The following is a 10,323-nucleotide window of genomic DNA, read 5'->3' as shown; positions in this document are numbered from 1 at the left end:
GATCATTCAACAATAGAAAATCATGAGATGGAAACTTCAAATGATAGTATAGAGTCGTAAGTCTGTAAAATATATTATATACGAGTACTATGTCTATATTTGTTTATCATTCCCCACAAAAAAAATTTTTTGAAGAGGTGCTGAAATGTTTTTTAGATGAAATAATCAATAATCATAGATTCAACTATATATCTACTAATAATAATTATTATATATTATGATTTGTGATGTACTTATAGTAATGCTGTAATATTAGAACTTGATGTACCCTCCAATTCTATTGATATTTTAGACAAATGTATAAGCCCGTAAGTTATAACTATTATTTTTTTTAAATATTATTTTAAATATAATATTACATTAAATCACAGGATTCAATCAGTTACCGAAAATAATTTCATGATGACAGATCTCACTAATATTGATCATTCAACAATAGAAAATCATGTGATAGAAACTTCAAATGATAGTATAGAGTCGTAAGTCTGTAAAATATATTATATACGAGTACTATGTCTATATTTGTTTATCATTCCCCACAAAAAAAATTTTTTGAAGAGGTGCTGAAATGTTTTTTAGATGAAATAATCAATAATCATAGATTCAACTATATATCTACTAATAATAATTATTATATATTATGATTTGTGATGTACTTATAGTAATGCTGTAATATTAGAACTTGATGTACCCTCCAATTCTATTGATATTTTAGACAAATGTATAAGCCCGTAAGTTATAACTATTATTTTTTTTAAATATTATTTTAAATATAATATTACATTAAATCACAGGATTCAATCAGTTACCGAAAATAATTTCATGATGACAGATCTCACTAATATTGATCATTCAACAATAGAAAATCATGTGATAGAAACTTCAAATGATAGTATAGAGTCGTAAGTCTGTAAAATATAATATATACTGTGTATATTTGTGTATATTTTTTATATTTGCTGTGTATATTTTGTCCACAAAAATAAGTTTTTGACAAAATTGATTTTAGATTCTGAACGGAGTGATGAATGTATTGAATTTACAATGATGTGTGTTATTTTTAGATTCTGAGCGGAGCGATTTGAATGTACTGATTTTACAATATGTGTGTTTTTTTTAATTTTTTTTTTTTGTGCCTGTCATCATCTTTTAGGACAGTAAAAATGCTTAGATTTTCTTCAAAAGTATCTTTTCTGATAGGAAAGTGAATCTAGTTTGTACTTTGAGTCGTCAAAAGTTAAAATTTACCAGTAGTTTTCAAAAGTGCCGTGAAAAACAAAAAAAATGGAAAAACAAATGTTTACGCAAAATCTGTTTTCGAGAAAATCGATTTTGGTTTTTGATGCAACTCTAAAACAAATGACCGTAGGTACATGAAATTTTGACTGAATGTTTATAGGTACTTTATAGTAGCATTTTCTATACACCATAACATTTTCTAAATATTTTGACTTATTTTGAGCTGTTCACGGGCATTGTCAGTTTTCAATTTTTTTAGTTTTTTTTTTCTATAATGGTCAATTAAATGTTATTTGTTGGGTAAAAAAGCGTGAAAATTTAATGCAAGGCTCTTGATATAACGTTACAATAACAGTTGAAAAATATTAAAAATACATAGGCACAATTTTTTTTATAAGCATTGAAAGTTCGAATTTTGACAAAATGTATCACATTTAAAATTTAATAATTATTTTCTAGTTAAAAATTTATAAAATGTTCAACTTTTATAGCTAAGGATTGATATGCCTGTATTTTATCTTATGTTCTTCATTCCTCAGTAAATTCTAAATTTTTCTAGTACATGATAAAATAAAAAAAATTACCAAATAAATAGCAACGGACAAAATCATCTCCGTTCAGAATCGTTTTTCTTCGTATTCAATGATTTATCCTGTTTATGTGTTTTATTCAGTGATTTGACAATTCATTTCAAAGGGCGCCGCATTGTGGATATGTCTCATGTATTTTACCAAATTCAGAATTCTAAACAGCATACGCCTGGTCTGGGTTGTTCATTTATGGATGTAGATTTTATAAGTGAGTCAACCAAAGGTTTTGAGTGTAGTTGGAAATTTCAATGTAGAATGTGTAATATGAAAACCGTTATTACGTCGGAAAAACGAGATCCTGAGATAATTCCTATCAACAAAGCGGTAGTAAATGGCACTATTGCAATTGGCATAGGATTCACCCAACTAGCCGAACTTACAGCTTCTATCGACATACCATGTATGACTGCTAAAATATATCTGAAATATAACACTATAGTAGGCGCAGATATAAAAAGTAGTGCATGGGATGAAATGAGATTAGCCGGTATGGAAGAGAAAAGATTGGCATTAGAGTTAGGTGATATAGATGAGGATGGCACTCCAATGTGTCCAGTCATAGCTGATGGACAGTGGAGTAAAAGAAGCTACAAAACGAAGTACGACGCATTATCAGGAGCGGTAAGAAATAAAATAAATAATGTATTCGTAGTATTTTGTTGTTAAAAATTCACAAAATTTTAGTATTTACACCTTAGGTTAGAAAATTTACCACAAAGTTCTTAAATACGTTTTTCTTCAAATAACTGTAAAAAAACTTGCACTAAAACCGACATTTTTTATGAGCGTTTGAAATTTAAATTTTTACGAAACCACGTAAAATAACGATTTAGCCTCAAATGATTTTTGATATTTTTTTTTATACAAAAAGTATAAATTGTAAAAACTCGAAACTTCCATTAGTTGTTTAAAGTGACATTTTCTTTACATACATTTTATTTCAAAATATTTCGTTCACTTTTCAGCTATGTTATGCTTACTTTTCGTGCTAATTACTGCAGGCATTTGATTTATTCGATTTTTTTTGTTTTTTTTTTATAAATTTAATGTTAATTTATTTTTTTTTTTGGCTGAGTCAAAATACTTGAAAATAGAAGGTTTTACATAAGTTGATCTATGAGTGATTCAAACATTATTAAAATACATAGGAAAAAATTTGTTTTATAAGCGTTTGAAGTATAAATATTGACGAAATTCTTCAAAATCACGAATATTTGCAAATTATTTTGTAAGTAGTACAAAATTTATATTTTTTTTTGTATTTATACCTAAGAACTGGAAATTTAATACAAGGTTGTCTATAAGTAAGTCAATTATTTAAAAAAATTTACAAGCGTCTAAAGTTGTAATTAAAAATCAAAAATTCACGCATAGAATAACGATTTACGATCATATATTGTTATATATAAGACTACCTAGCTGCCCGACCTTCCTCCGGAAGAAATTATTTTATATAATTTAATTAAAAAACATATGACTATTTTTTGGCTATACAAATAATATAATATAATTACATATTGTAGTTGTTGTTATTGCTAATTTCTGAAAATTATATATCCTACATTTTGAATTGAACCACTGGAGTGGTAAATTTTACTCTTTTTATTATAGAATAGAGATAAGGTATAATAATTTAACAAACAAACCGGTTTCCTTCGTCTCCGAAATCCAGTTAGATTCTTATATATATAGATTAATATTAATAATTGTATTGGTTGTATTTTATTATTATGTTATAATCTCATATTCTCATTACCTATACTTAATTATACTTAATTATAAAGTAAATTATAAAAAATAAACAAATAAATAATAATAATAATAATTAATATTTTACTAAATAAAAAATTTTAATTATAGGCTACAATCATCGGATATCGAACCAAAAAAATATTGTTTGTGGGAATTCGTAACCGCTACTGTGTTATATGCGAGAGAGCCAAAGTACTTGATAAGTCACCGAACACTCACGAGTGTTTTTTAAATTGGTCAAAAGGTGCTACAAGTATCGAGGCTGATGCAATTATAGAAGGATTTTTGTCTAGTATTTCAATCCATGGCCTAAAGTACAACAAATTGATCGGTTAGTACTTACTACTTAGTACCTACTATAAATTATTATGTATATAAAAAAAAATCAGATTCCTATTATAGTAATTCATAATTGTATCATACTCTATAGGGGATGGCGATAGTAGTGTAACAAAAAAATTAAACGAAGTGATGCCATATGGTCCGATGTTATTAGTTGAAAAAATTGAATGCCGAAACCACATTCTTCGAAATTATGGCCAAAAGCTTATGGGTCTTACCAAAAAAACGGATTATCCTTGTTATTTGAGAAAATTTATAAGTAGAAATATATTGAGATTTCGAACGGCTGTAACCAAAGCGATAAATCACAGAAAAAATTTGGATGATACTATGCAAGAAAAAATCGAAGGTAAAAAGGTTTAATTTTTATTTAGATTCCTTCGTATAAATGTAGGTATTCTAAAATAATTGTAAAAAATAATTATTTTTGGTTAGGTTTACGGAACGATATATTAAATGGACCTTATCATATTTTCGGCCACCATCTCAAATGCGAAAGTTATTTTTGTTCAGGACCAAAATTAAATGAGAACGACTTGGTATCTGAAATTAACAAATGTGGCCTAATGAACGATGTGAAGTTTGTTTTACGTCGTGTAGCTGACAATTCAAAAAGTCTTATTCTTGACGTTGATAATAACTATTGCGAACAACTAAACAGCATCATAAATAAACATATAGCAGGCAAGAGGATAAATTTTACCCAAAAGCAATCCTACAACATAAGAATTCAAGCAGCAATAGTATCATTTAATTCTAAAGGAAATTTTATTCGTACGATGCATAAAAAAATCACAAACAAAAGTCCAGGTTAAACATACAACATTTAACATTTCTTTATTACCTACATTAGTGAATAATTTATTATTATAGTATAAAATAATATAGGTATATAATTGGGCGATTGTTATTTAAAATGAAATAAATTATAGAAAAAAAATCGCGGCTTTATCTATTAATATAATATAATTTTTTTTTTTAGGAAGTATAGCGAAAAAATTTCTTAAATATACTTCTGACAAAAGAAGAAATTTAAAAATGCGAAGATCACTTTTTAAATCATCAGGAAAATACTTTAAAAAAAAAAGTTCTCAGGGACCTGACGAATTTTATGGTTTGGCTGAACCCTTATTAGACATATTGCCAGATACTGTAATAAAAAAAAAGAAGGAAGATTTTATTTTATCATTGACTATGACAGAGACAGCTAGACATATATTGGAACGTGAAACAATGCAACAAGCGAATAGTCAAAGGTGGTTTGTTGAGAGGAGAAATAGATTAACCGCATCAAATTTTGGTCGAATTTGCAAAATGCGTCCTCAAACATCATGCAAATCCACGGTTTATGATATTTTATACAGTAGCCCTACTTCAAGTTCACTAAATTATGGAAAACAGACTGAAGAGACTGCACTCAAATGCCTAGAATTTAAAATAAGCAGTAAAGTTCAGAAATGTGGCCTATTTATTGATAAGTTCATACCATATTTGGCAGCAACACCAGGTATATAATATTCTACCAGCGTTAACAGGCTTTATATAAATATTATTTTATTCATACAATAAAATATGTTTTTTTATGTATCAATATACTATTATTATAGATGGTTTAATTGGGAGCAACTCAATTACCGAAATAAAATGTCCTTATTCGGTAAAAGACAGTGACACTTTGGAGCAAGCTTTACAAGAAAAAAAGGTAAAAGACTTTAAAAATAATTGTTGTTGGTATAATATACTAATTGCTAAGTACAAAATACAAATTAACAGTTTGTATGAATATTTGCCTTGGAAATTGTGTGAATATTAAATATCGAATAATAATTAAACTAATTACTTAATATATTTTTGTAGCTCCCATACATAAGTGAAAAAAACGGTGTGTATCAATTAAGGAAAGACCATCACTATTATTTTCAAATACAGGGCCAAATGCACATCACAGAACGTCATAAATGTTATTTTTTTATTTATACACCGGAATGGACACATTTAGAAATTATTCATTATGATGACGTTTTTTGGAGTAAAACTATGGAGAAAAAATTAAAATTGTCTGTATTTTTAAATTGGTTTTATTATTTTAGGCTAACTGCTAAAATGTTTGTTCTATAGATTTTACGAAGAATGTTTACTTCGGGAAATTATCGACCCTCAATATTATAAAAGATTGATGAAAAGCGACATATATGAACCTGCGCACATAAAAGAAAATATAGACAATCATAAAAAAATGAAAATTAATAAATTGGGTAACAAATGACCCACATTGTGTACCTATAATATATTTGTATATTACAATATTATATTATATTTATAAGTATTTATTATTTATTTATACCTACCTACTTGGAATTTTGTTTAAATTTTTAGTATACATTGAAGTATTATTTTCATATAAAAAATGTAATATTTATAAATTTCGTTACATAATAAATGTAAACATTATTAGACATATTATAGGTTTAGGTATTTATAATTAAATATTAAAAATATATTATTTTAAATTTACATTTGTAAGGTTTAATATTATAAATATAGTTTTAATTAATTATACCTACCAATATATTTGATTTTTTTAAAATAAAAAGTAATATGTGTCTATTCAAAAAGAATTGACATAATATATGATTACCAACCGGCAATAGGTAATATTGTAGTTTTTATTTAATTGTAATTGAATAAGTAATAATTCGATAAATACAAATCAAGCTATGTTATAATACAGTATCTACGATCTATACAATGATACATATATTTAGGTAAGCAGTGACTTAAATTATAATCAGTAGATTATGGGTAGGTACGCGCGGACATTTAAAATAATACGGCGGCATTTCTTAATGACGCGAAACGTCTTAGACGAACGTTCATAGAATAATGAACGTCGCTCCCGAAGTTCCGAATGAGCACAATCGACAGCCGGCCGCCGACGGCGAGTAGTGGGCGTGACTTACACGTCGCGTGCATGCGGATCACGAAAACACTTAACAGCGCGTTCTCTCGGTCGTTGCACGCGTACACGTTTTGGTATCACGTCCTCTTAATAATTACTCACTTTCGCGGTACAACAATTATTATATTAGCTTCTCGCTAAAAAAAATTGTTTTGCATAAAAATTTTATGATAAAATGGCCTCATCAAGAATATATAATGCCCCCCCCCCCCTAATATTATGACCGTAGATCGGCTCTGATATTTATGAATGTATGTCGTATGGACAACAATATGTAAACAGACTATAGACTCTTCTGTGGTAATCACTACGAATTCGAATAATAATTTATCATGATTATTATCAAGTAAAAAAAGCGAGTAGTCACTAGTCACTATAACGTATATATTAACAGCTATAGCCTATAGGAGCAAGAGTTGTTCACGTCTTGTACCACAGACTAGTGGCGGTTTTGAGTTTTGACATGTGATTTAACATGAGTTTTTATTACACAGAATTTGGCGGTCGGTGGAGACGTGGAGTGTTTTAGTTTGTATTTATAGGTATAACCTTAATTATATTACTGTCTTCATTTGTAAATAATAAATGGTCAGATTGACGATAGATTCTAATTTAGTGCTTTTAAAAATTAGAGTTTTATATCAAAAATTAAAGTAATCATTATCAATTCAGGAAGTAATTATTTATTGCCCTGTTGACCACTGGCGTACCTGAGGGGGTGCATGGGTGTATGACCCGTTCTTGAAATTTTTTATTGGTGATGTTCATGATTATATCCTGAATAAAATTGTGGTGTATTATACCTACAACTTTTAAATAACCCCTCACTCCCACCTTGATTGAGCTCCAGCTACAACGCTACTGCTGTTGACTGTTGTTTTTAAAAGTAAAAGACATTAAATTAGGTTCAGCTATATTTGATTTTAAGTAATATAATATATATATATTGTTATAAAATATGTTTGCCGAGAGCCCGAAGCGCCAGAGAGAAGAGATAGTATTGTTATTGCGCACAAATCAAAACGTGTCGTATCCCGCCAAAACAATAGGTCATATATGACATATATTACATCGCTAGCCGTGGTGAGACGTATATCCACGAACTAGACCGCGAAGTAATCACATTGTTATTCGTTTGGAAATTTGAGTAATATTTTAATAGTTTAATTTTATAAATAATAATTTTATATTATAATAGTCGCAGTCGCACGTCCAACACAGTGGACTAAAAGTGACGAGAAGTGAAGTATATAGGTACGTATATATTATATGATTTTGCCTTAACATTAAAAACATGAGTTGTTTAAGTCAAACCAGTAAAAAAAGACGGATTCGCGAAGAGCTTAAAGAACTTAAAAATCAAGATCAGTTTGTATTTAATCAATTAGACTTTGAAGAACATGATGATGAAGCTGTTGGTTTAGAATATAAAAATAATGCAGGTTGGTATATATATGTTAGCGTTAATGTATGAAATTCCGTAATTCTATAGAATAACTAGTTATTTTATAGAATTACGGGTACTTTCAGTTAATGTATTGAATGAATCCATAAATATATACTTCAACTAGTTATTCTACATACCAACTAGATATTTTATAAACTAACAATAATGGTTTAGTTAATGTATTTAAAACTATTATTGAATAAAAGTTTTAATCAAATTACAAATTACAAACAAAATCAAATGTTATAGTATTAAGTCAAACAAGCCTTACAATATTATATAAAATATTAATATAAATTTATTAGAATAATTATTAAAATCTTAATCAATTTACAAATTAAAAAATCAAATGTTATAGTATAAGTCAAACACACCTTACATTATTATATAAAATATTAATAAAATATTTTCTTTATTTATGCAAAGTTGACACAATTCTTCCTCGGTATTCCCTTCATTTTCCATAAATATATGTTTGCATATTTTACAGTTATTTTTCTCTAAATCTTTGTTAATTTTATTATTTAAACTTTTGTCTGTATTCAAAACTTTCAAAATATTGTCTGGAGTATTTGAAGAAATTCTTACTTTTGGGGAACATCCGAACATAGCTTCATAAGGACTTCGTCCTATCCCCCTATGAAAAGCTTTATTTTTCATAAATTGAATAAACCTTAGCCCTTCACTTCATTTTGTTGTGTTGTTGTCCTTCATCCAGGTAATTATCATATTCTTGATTTGCCCTCTCCACTGATCCTTGGGACTGACTGTGGCGAGGTTTGCCATGAATAATAGATAATTCAGGCCACATTTATTTTAATGAATCTATTGTTTGGTTTCTGAATTCACGACCGTTGTCACTTTATAGTACACTTGGAGCACCGAACACCGTAAAAATATCTATGAGCAGGGGCGGATTTACCCATAGGCCACCAAGGCACTGGCCTAGGGCGCAATATTTTTGGGGGCGCAATTTTTTAGTTAATTTTTACTTTTTACTTTTTCATAATTTCATAATTCTATTTACCTAAATTTATATTTTATATTATTTTTTTTTTCATATACAACTTGCATGGAACTGGAGAATGGCTCACGTAGTCACGTCGCAGTAACGTTTTAATTTATAAGCTATAATAACCTTGCCGTTTGAGTTTAATCCTGCGACCAGCGCGCGCCGCCACCGCTAGAGGTTTGATATCGACACTCGACGAGGCAGTTGCCGGCGTTGCCTATGTTAATGCATGGGAGACGGTATACGGGTGTACGGCGTAAACACATACATTATTGTGAATGGCGCATGCGCAAACGCCAGCCAAGGCGGTCAAATATACTGCTTCGGGCCGCACGCCGGGTACATCCTACATGTATATAGCCGCTCTACTGGCTAGGCGGGGGACAGCTCGCACAGTGCTTGGTGGAAATGACCCGCCTCACCCCGCACCCAGCGCCACAATTTTATTAGAATACTGGAATTAATTCTGGAAATCAGGTGTCTGATAAAGTAAATAAATAATAATAAATATTGCGACGACGCGCGACGCTCGCACTGTCGCCCGTCTCGACCTGTATAGTGCATACTGCATACTGCTCAGAAATTTGCTAATCGATTACTATTATAGAGACAAGGGTGCTCAGATAAATCAAGGCGCAAAATGATTTAATTATTGTACAAGTGAACAGATGTACCTATGCAAAATTGTATTAATATTTATTTGTTTAGTTAGTATGTATAAATATAAAAATACCTAAATACAATTTTTATAGTCTCGTTTTAGTTCATGGAACATTACTCTCCCCCCCCCCGGTGGGAGCACGCCAATTTTTTGGGCGCTAGTGTTGTAATGCCTAGGGGCGGAAAAATGGTAAGTCCGCCTCTGTCTATGAGACAATATGCTACTTCTTCAGCTCTTTTCGATTTTAATGGTTTTAAAATACAAAATTTAGTCAAATGATCTTGATATACCAACACAAATTTATATTCACCATCAGCTTGA

General features: G+C 29.4%; 1 protein-coding gene across 3 annotated transcripts; it reads left to right on the top strand.

Moving 5' to 3' along the window:
• Window positions 1-6: 6 nt before the first annotated feature.
• LOC100575276 lies at window positions 7-6,202 on the top strand. Of its 3 annotated transcripts, XM_029492283.1 has the most exons (13): window positions 7-56; window positions 240-308; window positions 372-479; window positions 663-731; window positions 795-902; window positions 1,913-2,450; window positions 3,690-3,912; window positions 4,012-4,272; window positions 4,359-4,733; window positions 4,906-5,430; window positions 5,531-5,625; window positions 5,781-5,980; window positions 6,042-6,202. In XM_029492283.1, exons 1-13 carry the CDS (start codon window positions 28-30, stop codon window positions 6,187-6,189), a joined length of 2,748 nt encoding a protein of 915 aa, XP_029348143.1. In that variant the 5' UTR covers window positions 7-27; the 3' UTR covers window positions 6,190-6,202. The 3 variants fall into 3 exon arrangements, with proteins under 3 accessions (XP_029348143.1, XP_029348145.1, XP_029348146.1); XM_029492285.1 differs by lacking the exon at window positions 240-308; XM_029492286.1 differs by lacking the exons at window positions 240-308; window positions 372-479; window positions 663-731; window positions 795-902.
• The last annotated feature ends 4,121 nt before the right edge of the window (window positions 6,203-10,323 follow it).

Source organism: Acyrthosiphon pisum, unplaced genomic scaffold, assembly GCF_005508785.2.
Source record: "Acyrthosiphon pisum isolate AL4f unplaced genomic scaffold, pea_aphid_22Mar2018_4r6ur Scaffold_21156;HRSCAF=23181, whole genome shotgun sequence".
NCBI classification, from domain to species: Eukaryota; Metazoa; Arthropoda; class Insecta; order Hemiptera; family Aphididae; genus Acyrthosiphon; species Acyrthosiphon pisum.
This window is presented reverse-complemented; position numbering and strand designations above follow the sequence as displayed.

Bases quoted from the DNA above. Each gene is read 5' to 3' on its own strand.
- LOC100575276 (XM_029492283.1), top strand. From the start codon at position 28: ATGGAAACTTCAAATGATAGTATAGAGTC. The intron at 3,913-4,011 runs GTTAGTACTTAC...CATACTCTATAG, and splicing joins AAAGTACAACAAATTGATCG to GGGATGGCGATAGTAGTGTA. The intron at 5,431-5,530 runs GTATATAATATT...CTATTATTATAG, and splicing joins ATATTTGGCAGCAACACCAG to ATGGTTTAATTGGGAGCAAC.